This window comes from Babylonia areolata, chromosome 18 (genome assembly GCF_041734735.1).
Source record: "Babylonia areolata isolate BAREFJ2019XMU chromosome 18, ASM4173473v1, whole genome shotgun sequence".
Classification (NCBI taxonomy): Eukaryota; Metazoa; Mollusca; class Gastropoda; order Neogastropoda; family Buccinidae; genus Babylonia; species Babylonia areolata.
Window position 1 is genome coordinate 13,046,842 of NC_134893.1, and position 17,704 is coordinate 13,064,545.

The 17,704-nt window shown below is 42.3% G+C and overlaps 1 protein-coding gene across 1 annotated transcript in view; it reads left to right on the top strand.

Annotated features, from left to right (window-relative positions):
• LOC143292462 (xylosyltransferase oxt-like) overlaps window positions 1–17,704 on the top strand; it is a 72,017-nt gene that overhangs the window by 40,573 nt on the left and 13,740 nt on the right. Inside the window, exons 2-4 of the mRNA XM_076602754.1 lie at window positions 5,042–5,375; window positions 5,830–5,955; window positions 7,176–7,343. Coding sequence (XP_076458869.1) covers window positions 5,042–5,375; window positions 5,830–5,955; window positions 7,176–7,343 — 628 coding nt within the window. The remainder of the gene's footprint in view (window positions 1–5,041; window positions 5,376–5,829; window positions 5,956–7,175; window positions 7,344–17,704) is intronic.

Consider the following 17,704-nt stretch of genomic DNA (forward strand, 5'->3'; position numbering starts at 1 on the left):
GTAACCCAACACGCTTAGTCAGGCCTTGAGAAAAAAAAAGTAAATAAATAGATAAATACATAAAAAAAAGAACTACTACTACTAATAATAATATGTATAAGGCGCAAAAACTTGATGAAGTCAACTATAAGCGTAAAAAAAAATATATAAAAAAAAATTAAAGAAAGAAATAACTAAGAGAGGGCGGGAATCGAAATCCAGATCCTCACAAACACTGTATTGGCGGATGAGCATCTTAATTAACCATTTCTACCACCTTCCTCCTCTCTTCCTCCTCCGATGGACTGTTGTGCACACTGATCAAAAGTTAGTAGTAGTAGTAGTCAACAGCAACACTGAAATGGTTCGTTTGCATACTGAGAAACACCATCATCACCAAACCATCACCAACGCAAAAATGATAAAGTTCACATCAAGCAGACGAGCAAAGCCCGAACCGACAGGTTCATGTTCGTGAAGACTTGAGATCATTTTCTGGTACAACGAAAACACACACACACACACACACACACACACACACACACACACACAAGGGAAAATGATCTTAGAAAGACATGTTGTAGTGGAACAGAAACTTGAAGGGAAAAGGGGCCTTTAGGTGTAGGTGAAAAGGAAGCCTCCACTTCAAAGGAGTATTGACATTGTTCTGCTAGCAGCAGACGAGCAGAAGGAACCGCCGTGCACAAAACAAGTTCCTTCCTACTCCCACCCTCACACCACTTCTATTCTAGCACTTACCCCCACCCCTCCCTTCTCTGCCCCAGCAAACAGAAAAAGACATGGCCTCAAAGAGCAAAAGCTGATCGGTCGTTAAACTCAGTTCTGTCCTTTGCTGGTGATAAACACTCTGGGGTTTTAAACTGGTTGAACCATGTTTGTGGAAGAAAACAAGCGTGAGAAAAGTGTTTTGTACTTGCAATCATCGGGATGAGTGGGGAAGGGGTGATGAAAGCAGCAGGGAGTTGAGCAAGGGGGTTGAGGGGGTGGGGGGAAAGGAGGAAATGGGACTGTTCTGATGACAGCTTTTGGGTACATAACCCGGCAGTCTGACAGGAGACAACCGTATGTTGTGTCTGATTTCTGCATGAATGCTTGGCAGTGAGGCAGCAGCAATTCCTCGTTCTTCACGGATATATGACGTACAAGAATCTGAGAGAGAGAGAGAGAGAGAGGCGGGTTGGGGCGTGGGGGTGTGTCACAGAGCCCTCTTCCCGAGGCTGTGAGCGGAACGTGATGATAGGGAGACTAATACAGTAACAGCATTTCTGAGGTACCTTTGTTAGTGGACAGCGATTGCTTTCCGACTCGTGCATCATTTTTGTAGCGGTTTTGCTTTAAGCAGTGAAACCTGTAACTGCATCATTTTTTTAATTTGTATTTGAAATTGTATCCGTTTGATCTTGATCGCTTTTCACTGATTTACATGGACTGGAAAGAAAAAAAACAAAAAAAACACTGACAAAAGACTGTTTGTTTCTGTAATTTGAAATACACAATTTCCATTATCAGTTTTTTCTGAAGGTCAAGGTAACAGGGATATGCCGGGGAATTTACCAAGTAGTAAACATAAAAAAAATGCATCTCAGATTACTGTGATCTTTGTTGGGAAAGGGTAGGAGTTGATGGTAAACTGACAAGAATCTGTGAAAACCATTCACAGGACCTGGCCTTTTTATGTGTTTTTATCTGAGCTCTTTGCCATTAGAAGTGGTGGTGAGGGTTGTGTGTGGGGTGGGGAGAGGGGCAGGGAGAAGCTTGAAGTAAAGGGGTCTGCTGTTTGGGGGAGGTGGGCTAAGTGTGTGGGGGGTGTGGGTGTGTGGTTGAAGATTGGCTGGGGTCCAGTGGGGTGCGTGTTTACAGTGCCCTTCTCTCTGATTAAGGGCTCGCTCTCTGCAGCTGCTGCTGGTGCAGCCTGCATGTGTGTGTGTCCTGTCTGTTTGACAGTCTGTCAGTTTCTGTTTGTTAGTCTGCCAGTCTCTCTTTTTGTCTGTTGGTCTCTCAGTTTGCTTGTGTGTTTGTCAGTTTCATGTTTTCTTGTTGTTGTTGATGTCCTTAACCCTTTCACCGCCAGTCAGTTTAGAGTACAAAATTCCCTTGCGGTATAAACACAGAAAAGACAGTGGCTAAGAATAGCTGGGGATTCCCCCTGCGATGTATAGGAAATATGGCCTATCCTACCACCAAACATCAAGAGCAGTAGGTTCATGGATAACAGACCAATGAATGGTCACCTTTCAGTGACATGGGTCCTCTACCACACCGGTGCATAAATGCGAGCTTGGCGGTGAAAGTGTTAATAGACTGTTTCCAGTCACCTGTTTACTGTTCTATTCAGAGAAAAGAGAGTGTATGCATGCGCAGACATGCACACTACTGCTACTACTATTACTACTGCTACCACCACCACCATTACCAACACCAACACCATATCACACCACACCATGCACACTCCACACTAGCATACACAACACACACACACACACACACACACACACACACACACACACACACACACACACACAGACTTCATGTTTTCTCATCTTGGTTTATATAAATAGTATTTTTCCCCAGATTATTTTGGCTGCCTCTTTATTAGAATGATTTTTCTTCTGCTTCAATATTTGTGGGCTGCACCTCCCACATTCACTGCTATCTGCAAGTGGGATTCTGCATATAAGACCGTTTTTATGCTGCAACGTTGGCAGACATCAGGCGGTTGGATGATTTGCAGGAGAGATAGAAGTAATTAGATTGATGATTAGGAGAGAAATAAAAATAATCAAGGGGTGATTTGGGAGAAGATGATAAAATGATATGGATGATTTGAAGGGAAAATAAATGTGATGGAGATATAAGATTTGAGGAGAGGTAAAAATAATGAGTTGAATGATTTGGGGGACACTGAGGTAAAGTAACCATGACTTTGATTGAAGGGAAAGATAAATAGTACTCACATGGATGAGTTTTGGGGAGAGACGAATATGATACAGGTAGATGATTTTGAGAAGAGAAGCATATGTCAGAACAACAACATACACAATCTAGAGTGAGATTCATTCTACATCTTACATGGTGATAAAGAGAAAGATGCTGTCTCCATGATAAACATATAGAGCTGGTACAAAGCACCATATGTAACTCATTGTTTGGTGTCATATACTGTACCATGTCAAACTGATGCAAACTAGGCCTATTGGTTTGCTCTGCTTGGCCAAATTTCGCGCGGCTAACGGTGAAAAGACGGGCCCACCCGCTCTCAGCCAATCAAACGCCTCTAAAAACCATAAGCGCTTAATCATTCCTTGGCCAAAGGAATGATTAAGCGCTTATGGTTTTTAGAGGCGTTTGATGGGGCAGAAAAGGAAACTGATTAGATTCTGACTGCCAAGCAAGAAAAGAAAAGCTGTAGTCAGTTCTTTTCTTGTGTTTGGCCAGATCAGGAAATGTGATGCTACATTTTTGTATGATTGAATAACAAACTCAGATGCATTAACTTAAAAAAAACAATCTCTTTAACTTAAAACAAAAGAGGCAAGGCCTTCAAGATTCACTTGTGACTGAGAGTAAAGCACACAAGCTTTTTATGTATTGAGTATAATTTCAAAATGTAATGTTTAAGATGAGAAAGATCAGTTTAAAGCAAATTAACTCCCCTAGCATTAATTACAGAGTAATTTCCCTTTTTTACTATCTGCACCAAAAACGTTTGCAAAATAAATAAAACTTCCATGCCTAGCAAAAGAAGTTCCTGTTTGAACAAAAAATGATAATAATGACTGCTCTTGTTGTTGGGTCAGAATATCAGATCAAAGTGCCAAGTTTAGAGAATACAAAAAATATAAATATAATAGTAAATGCAGTTTTGCATATAATTAGGCTTCATTATTTATTTTTGGGGGCCCATCCCAGAGGTGCATTATTGTTTTAAACAAGATGACTGGAAAGAACTGAATTTTTCCTATTTTTATGCCTAATTTGGTGTCAACTGACAAAGTATTTGCAGAGAAAATGTCAATGTTAATGTTTACCACGGACACACACACACACACACACACACACAGACAACCGAACACTGGGTTAAAACATAGACTCACTTTGTTTACACAAGTGAGTCAAAAATCTCCTTCATTTCCTTGTCCTTTTTAAAAAAAAAATTATATATATATATATTTTTTTTTTCTTCTTCTTCTTTCTTTCTTCTTTTTCTCTTTGTTTTTTCCTCTCACTTTGTGTTGATGTCATTTCTGTTACTATTGTCATCTTTATCTTCTTCCTTTCCTTCTTTTATTAATTAATTAATTCATTCATTCATTCATTTATTCATTTATTTATTAATTCACTCATTTGTTCTTTCTGTCATTCTTTTTGTTTTCTTTCTCCTCCCTCCCCCACCCCTCCCTTTCCTCTCTCTGTGTCTTTCTTACAGTTGTTGACAGAGTTGTGGGTTTGTAGCGAAACGAAATGTGAATTAATGTTGATTTCTGTGTGATTTACACACACACACACACACAAAAGAAAAGAAAAAAAAAAGGAAAATGACTTAAGTCATCATCACATGACCTAATGGTTCCGTCTGTGCCTTTCCTCATTTATACCTCCTTTCCTTGCTGCTTCATCACTCAGTTTTTTGCTGTAATGCGGAGGCTGTTATCTTCCTCTCTGTCCCATCACAGGTTAGGAAGTGGTTCTGTTGTTTTGTTTTGTTGTTCATTCATTAGTGGCTATTCTAATTCACTTCAGATATCTTTTTACAAGCTGTAGGGCTCTGTCTGACCCTGTTTTCTGTCACACAATGCTCATCACACTGCTCACTCACTCAGCGATTTTAGGCAGCTGACAAAATAAGACAGAAAAAAAGAAAAAAAAAACACACCCAAAAAACATTGATCAGTTTACCTTGCTGCAATTCCCATGTTCACTTATATCTATAAATGAGTCTTTACATGTATAGCCGTTTATTTACCTTACCAATTAGATTGCCACACTCTGTTCTTTGAGTTGATTAATGATGGTAAGTTTTTTTTTCTCATGTATGTTGCAGGGCAAGAACCCCTCGTCAAGTAGCAACGACAAACTGAACAACGAGAACGGAGGCAAAGGTCCCCCCTTGGACGATCCCGGTGCTGACCCCAATGGCCAAGCCTCCAACAAACTGGATGGCAACCAGAACGAGGACCCCATCCCAGCAGCGGACGAGGGGGTGCGGCGCTTCTCCAAGTACCAGCCTCGCTGTAACATCAGTGGGAAGGAGGCTGTGTCAGCCATCACTCGGGCCAAATCCGTGCAGTGCAAGCAGGAGTTGGCCGATGTGACCTGTCTGCACAATGAGAAAAAGCTCTACCCTCTGCAGCTGCCTCGCTTCTGTCCCCTGAAAGGTATTGTGTGGGTGTGGGTGTTTGGGTGTGTTCTGCATGTGTGTGTGTGTGTGACATGTAAAGACAAGATGCCCTGTGCAATGTATTTTCAAAGAACTTGGAGGAGCAACAGTGCCACTGACATGGATCAGTTGATAAAGCTGAACGTCTCTTGACTGAGATTACATCACACACACCTTAGCTTGCTTTTGTGTTCAGTGTTTCATGTCAGTCAAATTGAACATACCAGCAAGGTACAGTGGGTGATATGGTGCCAGTCAACAGGCATTTAGTTTGATCAAATGCTCCATAAACTCTCAGCAACATGCACCAATTGTGAACTCAGTTTGTGCATTAGTTAGGAATTCTTTTTATGAAGAAATGTTGGTCTGCATTTCACTGGATGAGGGCATGTGGAATAAGTTAAGACTGATGATGATGATGATGATGATGACAGTGTTAATGCTGTGTGCAGGGCAGGGATTGGGAGAATACATGGGCTGCTATAAGGACAAACTGAATGACCGGGACATGGAGGGGGGCTTTTCCGATATAGAAGACAGTACTCCGGAACGCTGCATCAACCACTGTCTGAGAGGAGGTGGGTGTTAAAAGGGTCTGCAGACTTACAGATATCATTGTAGGTAATGTGTGGAGTACCACCTCAACTGTTGTTACAGCTATTGAAAGATTCTTGCCGCTTGGAGATTTAGAGTCCGATTGAACTGTAACAAGGATTTATCTGTGTATTAACCAAAGATTTTAGGTGGTCAGTATCATGTGTTTCACCAACTACAAATGATGATGACACTGATCTGGGGAAATTTTGTCAGGAAGATTTGTCTGAGATGCTGTGGTTTGTGGGCCATTGATTCCAAAGTCTACAACATAAAGGTGTGACCATTCTCTGCAGCACCTGTTCTTTCTTCTTGTTTTTTTTTTTTTTTTAATAGCATGTCTCAACAGCCAAGATGTTGATTCATCATATTGACTGTATAGGGTTTCTGACATGTTATATTTATGCATTACTGGAAACCCTGCTTACTCCCTTTAATGTGACAGAGTTTGCAGTGTGAAAAAGAACTGCGCATAAAGTGGATGTTGTGCTCAGTAGTCAGTGTGCAGACTTCTTCTCATCCTTTTCTTCTGTGTTCGTGGGCTGGAAGTCCCTTGTTCACATGTCCAAGTGGACTTTTACACATATGACCATTCCATATAGGCAGCCATATTCTGTTTTTGGGGGTGTGCATGCTGGGTATGTTCTTGTTTCTACAACCCACTGGACTCTGACATGGATTACAGGTTCTTTAATGTGCGTATTTGATCTCATACATGCTTATACACATGAAGGGACTTCAGGCACTAGCAGGTCTGCACATTTGTTGACCTGGAAGATCGAAAAATTCTCCACCCTTATTCCACCAGGTGTGCCGAAACTAGGCATCAAACCTGGGAAAATCTGGTGAGAATCTAGTGCTCTAACCATTCAGCCACCACACTCGTCACTGTGCAGACTTGATTGGTTACAAAAGTGATGTTGTTTGAGGGGATCTTTAGTACAAAAGTAGTGTTGTTTTTTGGGGGGATCTTGTATAATTTTGACATTTTGGTGGATCTTTTAGAACAAAAGTAGTGTTTTAGGGGGGAATGTTTACCACAAAAGTAGCATTTTTATTTGGGAGGGTGGAGAATGAAGAGTGGATGGTAGGGGGGTGGGGAGGGTACTTTTAGTAGAGACTTCGTGATCATTATCCCATCTCAGAAATATGTACCTGTGTCAACAACATGAAAGTGACCTAAGCATAAACAGTGTATGTGCAGGGTTCAACTATGCAGGCCTGCAATACGGCAAGGAGTGCTGGTGTGGGGAAAACTATGGCAAGCATGGCAAGTTTGCTGAGGAACACTGCGGCACACCCTGCCCTGGCCAAAGCAACATCACCTGTGGAGGGTACCTGGCCACCCGCGTCTTCCGCACTGGACACGGCAGTGAGTGCTTTGTGTGGGTCTGTGTGTGTGTATGTTCGCTGCTTATTTCCCACTGCAGTGAGACTGTCATGTTAGGATCACAGTTGTTTGTATGTTTGTCTTGCTGTGATCGCTGTGTGTTTGTCTTGTGGTGGTCACTCTGTGTGTGCTTGTCTTGCTGTGATTGCCATGTGCTTGTCTTGCTGTGGTCACTCTGTGTGCTTGTCTTGCTGTGGTCACTGTGTGCTTGTCTTGCTGTGGTCATTGTGTGCTGGTTTTGTTGTGGTCACTATGTGCTGGTCTTGCTGTGGTCACTATGTGCTTGTCTTGCTGCGGTCTTGCTGTGGTCACTATGTGCTTGTCTTGCTGCGGTCACTATGTGCTTGTCTTGCTGCGGTCACTGTGTGCTTGTCTTGCTGTGGTCACTGTGTGCTTGTCTTGCTGTGGTCACTGTGTGCTTGTCTTGCTGTGGTCACTTTGTGTGCTTGTCTTGCTGTGGTCACTTTGTGTGCTTGTCTTTGTGGTCACTTTGTGTGCTTGTCTTGCTGTGGTCACTTTGTGTGCTTGTCTTGCTGTGATCACTGTGTGCTTGTCTTGCTGCGGTCACTCTGTGTGTGCTTGTCTTGCTGTGGTCAGTCTGTGTGCTTGTCTTGCTGGGGTCACTATGTGCTTGTCTTGCTGTGGTCAGTCTGTGTGTTTGTCTTGCTGTGGTCACTCTGTGTGTTTGTTTTGCTGTGGTCAGTCTGTGTGTTTGTCTTGCTGTGGTCACTGTGTGCTGGTCTTGTTGTGGTCACTGTGTGCTGGTCTTGTTGCGGTCACTATGTGCTGGTCTTGCTGTGGTCACTATGTGCTTGTCTTGCTGTGGTCACTATGTGCTTGTCTTGCTGCATTCACTGTGTGCTGGTCTTGCTGTGGTCACTGTGTGCATGTCTTGCTGTGGTCACTTTGTGTGCTTGTCTTGCTGTGGTCACTTTGTGTGCTTGTCTTTGTGGTCACTTTGTGTGCTTGTCTTGCTGTGGTCACTTTGTGTGCTTGTCTTGCTGTGATCACTGTGTGCTTGTCTTGCTGCGGTCACTCTGTGTGTGCTTGTCTTGCTGTGATCGCTGTGTGTGCTTGTCTTGCTGTGATCACTGTGTGTGCTTGTCTTTGTGGTCACTTTGTGTGCTTGTCTTGCTGTGGTCAGTCTGTGTGTTTGTCTTGCTGTGGTCACTCTGTGTGTGTGTTTTGCTGTGGTCACTCTGTGTGCTTGTCTTGCTGTGGTCACTATGTGCTTGTCTTGCTGTGGTCACTATGTGCTTGTCTTGCTGTGGTCACTCTGTGTGCTTGTCTTGCTGTGGTCACTATGTGCTTGTCTTGCTGTGGTCAGTCTGTGTGTTTGTCTTGCTGTGGTCAGTCTGTGTGCTTGTCTTGCTGTGGTCAGTCTGTGTGTTTGTCTTGCTGTGGTCACTCTGTGTGTGTGTTTTGCTGTGGTCACTCTGTGTGCTTGTCTTGCTGTGGTCACTATGTGCTTGTCTTGCTGTGGTCAGTCTGTGTGTTTGTCTTGCTGTGGTCACTTTGTGCTGGTCTTGTTGTGGTCACTGTGTGCTGGTCTTGTTGCGGTCACTATGTGCTGGTCTTGCTGTGGTCACTATGTGCTTGTCTTGCTGCGTTCACTGTGTGCTGGTCTTGCTGTGGTCACTGTGTGCATGTCTTGCTGTGGTCACTTTGTGTGCTTGTCTTGCTGTGATCACTGTGTGCTTGTCTTGCTGTGGTCACTGTGTGCATGTCTTGCTGTGATCACTGTGTGCTTGTCTTGCTGCGGTCACTCTGTGTGTGCTTGTCTTGCTGTGGTCACTGTGTGCATGTCTTGCTGTGGTCACTCTGTGTGCTTGTCTTGCTGTGGTCACTCTGTGTGCTTGTCTTGCTGTGATCGCTGTGTGTGCTTGTCTTGCTGTGATCACTGTGTGCTTGTCTTGCTGTGGTCAATTTGTGTGCTTGTCTTGCTGTGGTCACTGTGTGCATGTCTTGCTGTGGTCACTCTGTGTGCTTGTCTTGCTGTGGTCACTCTGTGTGCTTGTCTTGCTGTGATCGCTGTGTGTGCTTGTCTTGCTGTGATCACTGTGTGCTTGTCTTGCTGTGGTCAGTTTGTGTGCTTGTCTTGGTATTTGTTGGGAGATCAGCGTGTTGGAACCAGGTAGTGATGCTGTGAAGCAAACAGGCAAGAATGTACTGATTGCGTTGATTGGAACTCTTTCTCACACATATACACTCTGACATCCATTCAGACATGTAAAAAATCAGCAACATAAACCTGTACACACTAAAACACACATTCATGTCAATGTGTCTAAGATTATGAATGCATATAAACACAGAAGCAGGCACGAGTACACACACACACACACACACACACACACACACACACACACTAACTGCAGTCTACAGCCCCTCCCACCCACCGACATCCGCCAACACTCAAACTCTCACTCTGTCTGTTTCTCACACACACTAACTCCCAGCCCACACACTGTCACAGTTGTTATCCACACCCGAAACATGCAAACACATCATACACAGGCATTTCCTCCAGCGGGCATCAGCTCATGACACATCAGACACATTGCTGTCCATGTGTTGTTCAGGTTCAAGCTAGTATGAATGTCATGATCTGTGTTTTTCAGTTCACAGTTAAAAGTCCTGCAGCTAACATTGCTGGCAAAAGTAGTATGTGATTGATATGGTTACACAGCAGTGCTTGCTTTCAAAAGTTTGTGTTTTTGTTTAATTGACTCACTTGTGTAAACAAAGTCAGTCTATATTTTAACCCGGTGTTCGGTTGTCTGTGTGTGTGTGTGTGTCTGTCTGTCTGTGTGTGTGTCTGTGGTAAATTTTAACATTGTCATTTTCTCTGCAAATACTTTGTCAGTTGACACCAAATTTGGCATAAAAATTGGAAAAATATTTTTGTTTCTACCTTCCAGTTTTCATTGGTATACCATGTTGCTGTTTGTTTTGGCCAGAACATCAATGCAATGCAGCTTTAGATGTCTAAGGTCAAGGTCTTATCAATGAGTCTTTTTGCCAGATTATCCCTTTTGCGTGTTTTTTTTTCTCTCCATAATTCCTCTGTTTGATAAAGTGCATATCACAAGTGAGTCTTGAAGGCCTTGCCTCTCTTGTTTTATTGGTTGTTTTTGTTGTTGTTGTTCTTTACATTTGCATGTTTACAAAAAATGTATTTAGTGTTGTCATGTTGATCCTTTTTTATTTTTTTTTTAATAATAAATTCTATATTTCTTAGTGATTTTGTTGTGTTTATCGGATTTTGGTTGGATTTGGTACTTTGTCTTTTTGTCATTCAATTGTTTGAATAAAAACATTGACTCCAAATTTTATTGATTTTGATATTGTACTTTTCTAAATTAAAAAAAACATCAGAGCTCAAAAGATATTTGCTCAATAAAAACATTGACTCCAAATTTTATTGATTTTGATATTGTACTTTTCTAAATTAAAAAAACATCAGAGCTCAAAAGATATTTGCTCACTGTCATTGTCAATATTCAGTTTTGTCAGACCATTGGATATTGAAAATAATTCACCTCCTCTCCTCTTTCTCTAAAATCTCTGAATTGGATGTTACGGACAATTAGTTGATCAGTTAAAACTAGAATCTGTGTCTGTGTGTGTGTGTCTCCTGTCCCCACAGTGTGCTGAAAAAGCTGCTTCCAACACAACCTCTGTGATATGTGTGTTGTGGTGTTGTACTCTGTCAGAGAGGGTGCGTGGTATGAATGTGAATGTCCAGCAGGGGTGCTGGTCAACACTGACATTTCATGTATGTTTTACTTATAAGTTGTTTTTTTGGTGTGTTTTTTTTTTCCAACAAATATTTTAGGGGTCTAGAGGCGATTGAGTGAATGGTAGTTAGTCTCTTACAGAGATTTGAAAGATTGTCTACTTTTTTTGCTTTTTCTGCATTTGGGGACTACAGCGCCAGTGTTCACTCGTATAACCAAGTTGGTAGGCAACCATACTCTGTTTTGGGGGTGTGCATGATGTATATTTTCTTGTTGCCATAATCCACCAAATGCTGACATGGATTACAGGATCGTCAGTATGCATATGCATATACACACGACAGGGGTTTGAACCCAGGACCCTTCCCCCCTGTCCCCCAAATAAAAATCCAGTGTTTTAACCATTTGGTTGCAAGTCACTAGATTGGAAGAAACAAGAGAGTAAGCTGTCTTCCGTAATGAATGTTCATGCTGTTTGAGCAAAAATATGTGCATGTCATTGCCAGCTGCAACCGCTGACAGGGGCTTGTCTTAGCAGACAGATAGTCAGTTGCAGTGTTTATTGAGTTGATGTGTTTTTTGCAATGTCATGGTCAGCTGGGCAGTAAGCAACAATGAGAGAAGGAATGGCTTTAACTTTGATAGAACAGCCAAATGTTTGTATATATCCATTGCTTGGTGAAAGGATGTCAAGCCTGTCTTTGATAAGTTTTTGTGGCAGTGATATAACAATCAGCACAATCATTTTCATCTCTTCTCTCTCTCTCTCTCTCTCTCTCTGTGTAAATAACAATGCTTTGCAGCATGCAGTTGATTCTGGTAGTGTGTGGTGTTGGTATTTTGAAGTCTTGTTTAAGAATAATTCTGTATGTGTTTGAGAATAATTCTGTATGCTGATGGATATGAAGCTGAGATTCAGATTATTTTGATACTCTAACATTGTGTAGTTTGGTAATATGTGTCTTTCTTTGGTTGTACATATTGTTGAGAAATAAATGATGTTATTGCTAAAAGTAGATTACATTATTTCTTGCATGCTTTGTTCAGATTTAAGTGTGGTGTTTTATGAAACATATAACAGATAATATGTAAGAGATCGGCTATAAATGGGTTTTGCTTTCAATACCAGAAGCAGTCAAAAAATGCTTTTTGTCTCATTTTTAATACATCTGCCATGAAGATATTATGACATGCTGCAGATCATTGCCATTATTGATTGTAACTTGAGTAACGGTGTACATTTGGTCTCTTTGTGCGACTTTGTTATTCCACCCCCCTTTTTTTGTTGTTGTATTGTACAGAGCTTGTTATCCTGTACCTGCTTTGAGAATAACAATGTTGACGCACTGTTCCCTATGTCATGTAAGTGTAAGGTATAGGTAGATGAAAAGTGTAGGCTGTGTCTCTGGGGGCATTGTATCACTACAATCCACATGTGTAGGGTTAAGCAGGGTTATGTGTAGTACAAAATTGGAAACATTATACATTCTAGTTGATTCTGATTCAAAGAAAGTTTATGTACTTTTCTCTTTGTAATGTTGAAATAAGGTATGTCAGTTGTGAAAACATATGAATGGCTATTTGTCTGGATTGCTTCAATTTGTAATTTGTTTTGCTTTATATTGGTGGTATGGTGTTGTACATACATAGATGGATTTTATCATAAAACTGAATTAACAGTTCAGTGAGCAGGGAGAGAGAGTAAGATCCATTTTATTCAGTCTTGTAAAGCCATCCAGATAAGTTAAAACCTTTTTCATCATACATATTTATCAAAGCTTGATAAAACATGAATAATCACCTTGTGATTCGAAATGGTTAAATGTCATCCGAAAAGGAACCCAGCAAACAAACACAAACTAAAATCATGTGTGCATGTGTTTGCATGTGCTTCGTTTATTTATTTATAGTCTGTTCATCTAAGATGATGATATTAGACTGAAAAATGTTTGCATGTGCCAGTGTGCTCTGGTGTGTGTGTGTGTGTGTGTGTGTGTGTGTGTGCTGGTGTGTGTGCGTGTGTGAGCATGCTTGTGTGTTTGCGTGTGTGCATGCATGCATGCATGCATGCATGTGAGTGTGTGTACATGTATGTGTATATGCATGCATGTGTGTGTGTGTTGATAAACAATAGACATATTTCTCACCACAGCAGGAAGGTGGCTGCGTGCTTGTATTAGGTTGACCTGCCCCAGACTCATTCTGCAAGACCAAAAGCAACATTTCCCCTTTGCCCCCCACCTCTCCCCACCTCCCCACCTCCCGTGCACAACCTCCTGGTTCTTCCTGGTCTCATTTCCTGCAAGTAGCTGCTGTTCATAGATTCTGCTGTTTCCTTTCCTACTTCAGGCAAAAAATGTGTGGTGTTAATGGATTTCGTACAGGAGAGAGAACACATGGAACAAGACATGTTTTGGGGGTAGGGGTGGGTGGGGAGGGGGGCCTGGGGGGTGGGACTGGAGGTCAGGATGATGAGGAGAAGGGTATGGGGGTGGAGGCGTGCAATGGTTGAAAGATGGGGGAGGCTGTGGGAGAGAATGAGATGGAAACAGATTCTTTTCCCCCCTTTAAAATTTTTTTTTTTTTTTAAGATTATGTTGCAACGTCAACAGAGGGCTGGATTTGGAAAGGAGATGGATTGCTAACCACTGTTGGAATTCTCATTGAGCTTTCTTGCTGTTTGTCCTTTTTTTTCACTCTATGTGTGTGTGAGAGAGAGAGAGAGAGAGTGTGTGTGTGTGTGTGTGCATGCATGCATTTGTGTATTCTGTGTTTGTATGCATATGTAAGCGTGCATGCCTGTGGGTGAGCGTGTGCGCATGCATGCTTGTGTGTGTGTTTGTGTACTTAAATCTGTATGTATGTGCTTGTGTGTTTATGTGTGCCTGTGCAAGCATACTCCAACTCTGCTCCTTTATTCTAATTTTTCATCATGTTGGAGTACATGATTTTCTTTGATTCATTTAGACACTCCAGTCCAGTCTGGTTATGTTTTGGAAAAGGAATGTTTTTATTTTTCATGTTTATGCACAGAAAAAATACAGAGTGAATAATACGGCTGATTGTCTACACTGTTCTGCCAAAGATAAATGAAAAGGTGAATTTTAGACAAAAAGTTAATGTTTTTTTATCCCAACAAGTATCGTGGAAGTGAGTCTGTTAAGTCAGAAATATGCTCCTAGTTCTTCTGATAGTAATACCTATATTTTTATCTTATGTATAAATTCAGATGCAGCAGCTAAATCTATTTGCATTTAAAGTTAAAGATTTATCAGCTTTGTTTTACCAGGTGAAAAAAAAAAACAACAAAAACTTAAAGAGACAGATGCATTGCTATTCCTCAGGAAGCAAGATTATGCAGTGAAGTGTGTGACATGAATTGAATGTGACACACGGCAGCATTCATAGGCTAAAAAGTTAAATATCAGTGGTGCTTGGCTGTTAACAGTTTGCTTCATGGACCATTTCATGCATATATGTCTCTACCCCTTCTTCACCATTTCTCTGTGTGTGTGTGTGTGTGTGTGTGTGTGTGTGTGTGTGTGTGTGTCCTTTGACTTGTGTATGTTTGTGTGGGGGTAGGGAAGGAATGGCCAATTGTGAATGTGTGGATGTGTGCGTGTGTGTGTCCATATATGTGGGGAGGGTGGGGTGGAGTGAAGAAATGGAGGGCTGCATGTGTGTGTGTGTGTGTGTGTGTGTGTGAGTGAGAGAGAGAGAGAGAGGGTGTGCATGCATGTGCGAATGTGTGTATAGATGCATGTGTATGTATTTGGAGGGATTAAGGTGGACTCTGTGTGTGTGTGTGTGTATGAGAGAGAGAGAGAGAGAGAGAGAGAGTGTGCATGCATGTGCAGATGTGTGTAGATGTATGCATATGTGTTGAGAGGGATTGAGGTAGATTGTGTGTGTGTGTGTGTGTGTGTGCGCACGCGCAAGTTGGAAGAACTGGGGGTGGGTGTGTACATGCATGCATCACTGCTGCTTCTCACTCCTCCCCATCCTTTCTCCTTCCCTTATGATAGTTTTCTTCCCTCCTCGCTCTCCCCCCCTGCCCCACCCCCTGCCCCCAAGCATATACTATGGTTCCCTACCCCATCCCTGTCTGAGTAATGTGAGGGAAGGTATGATGTATTGGTGCCTTGTCTTGTTCAAGTTGTTGCCTGTTTCCTCTGCCTTTCTCCCTCTACATGATGTAGTGCTCTTTCTCTGCCTCCTCTGTCCCCATTCTCCTTTGATTTGTTTCCCCCCACTCAGCTTCTTTTCTGTCTTTTGTCTACTTTGTGCGTGTGTGTGTGCGTGATGTTGGGTCATTGGATGGAGTGTGTGTGGTTGTAGCAGGGTGTTTGGGTGGAGAGTGCACCCAGACAGATGGAAATATTAAGCAAGAAATAAAAACTGTTGCTCTTTGTAAAGGCTGCTTGTGTTACCAATCAGCTAAAATACAGGTTAGTAAGGCGAACAGAAACAACTCCCAAAAACGGAAGATCAGTATCCATTCTTTTGACATATGTACATGTACACACTTCTCTATTTCTTTCTGTTAAGCAAACTCTTCAAATTTTTCATTTGCATTTGGAGACTCACACACACACACACACACACACACACACACACACACACACACAGAGAGAGAGAGAGAGAGAACAGTGATCACAGTGAACATTGGCATTTTTCTGTTCTCCCCATACATCAGAATTAGTGTTGTGTGACACATGCTAATGCCGTTTCTGCATACCACCACCACTAAAGCACAGATATATTATTACCAACAGGCTCTTACAGCATAGACAGTCAGTGAAGTGTAAAACCAGTTGTCACAGAGATTATCTCCCCTTTACATCACAAGGAAAATGACATCCTTCTCTGAGGGAAAGTGCAGGAAGGGAGGGGGGAGGGGTGGAAAGAGAAATGGGCTTTGTGCCATGCTTTGAAAATGTGGGGCATTTTTTTCAGCAAGCAAGAAATTGTCGATAAGAATCAAGTGGTAAAAAATATGAGCTCCACCAGAAAAGATATGGCAGAGATTTATGGTGAAGGCTTTGTTGAACTTTTGTCCTGGAGTCTGAGTCGTTATGGATCTGCAGAAAGGCTGAGTGGGCTGGCCTCTAATTCTGTTCTTTATGGCTGAATGGGTGCCACCAGGATAAAAAGCACACGCTTGGCTTTAATTAGCCAGCGTTGCATGGTGAATGCAAGGGGTTTGTGTGGCTGCCTGTAGTCCGTCAGAGGTCATGGTTGGTGGAGAACAAGATTGACTGAATGCAGGAAAATATTTCAGGAGTGGGAAACAGAGAAGAATAAGGAAGGAGGAGGTTGAGGGGGGGGCAGGGGGGGGCGGGGGGGGGGGGGCGGAAGCAAGATGGTATGTTTGTGGATGGGGGCTGGGGGGGGGGAGGTAACTGAATAGACTGCATAGGTGACTTGGAACAACAGAAGCTGGGGAGGGTGGAGGGAGCAGAAAGGGGTTGGGATTTGAGTAATGGGGATTGTAAAGTTGGAAGAACAGATTTCCTTGTTGCTCTCCCTGTTTGCAATTGCATTTCTGTGCAAATCTTATTCCTGAACCAGTCAGGCTGTCAGTTTGCAACCTGATCAGGACTAGCAAATTCTCACTTTCAAGGCAGTTATACCTGGGTGAAATTTTGTAGCGTAGCCACTCAGGATTGCTGGTATCGTGGTCACTGGCTGTACTGATATGGTACACACAGACACAGACAAACACACAGTCACACACACACACACACACACACACACACACACACACACACACTTGAAAGTTAAAAGAATCTGGATGGTGTGTGCTGCGTAACCAGCCTCTCAGTATCAAATATCCGTTGAACAGCTGCTCAGGCACAAACATGATACAGCTTGATCCATGAAGATACAATTTCTCAGGCCTGAAGGAAATAAATATCCAATAATGTATTTAAAAGATTTTGTGGACTGAAGGAGAAATGCTTAATTGGTCTTTTTAACACTATTTCATTGGCCTTTTGAAATCATTTTGGTTTCTCATTGACTTATCTTTAAAAACTGATGGGTATTCAGTCCTGAAATGGCTTCTTTGCCTTCAGCTGGGCTATAAGCAGCAGGATCAGATTGGGTTTGAGCAAGAGAGAGCTTGCATCCTCAGTGATATCTTTTTGTTGCTGTTTTATTTTGTTGTGACAATGTCGTTCAAGGGAGGAAATAGGAGTGATGTCAGGCATATCAAATGTCCCTCAGACTGACCCCCGACTGCTGTCGCTGAAGGGTTTTATATTTGTGTTTTCCTGTTCCCCATGCCCATTGCCCACCCCCCTTTCCATCATTTTAAGACATGCATGAGCCTGCTTACATGTACATATGTGTGCATGCATACGTACACACACAATACTTCTGTGCTCTTCCACACACACACATTGAGGGAGAGAGAGAGAGATCAGAACTGAAGTATTTTATATTTGAGAAAAGGAGCAGGCATGTAATGGCCTGTTTTCATGCTGTCTTGGAGAGGGAGGGAGAAAGGTAGATACGTAGGCAGAGCTCAGCACTTACAGATGTAAATGTATGCAGTTTCATGCAGATTCTGTGTTTACTATTTGTGCACATTTGTATGTG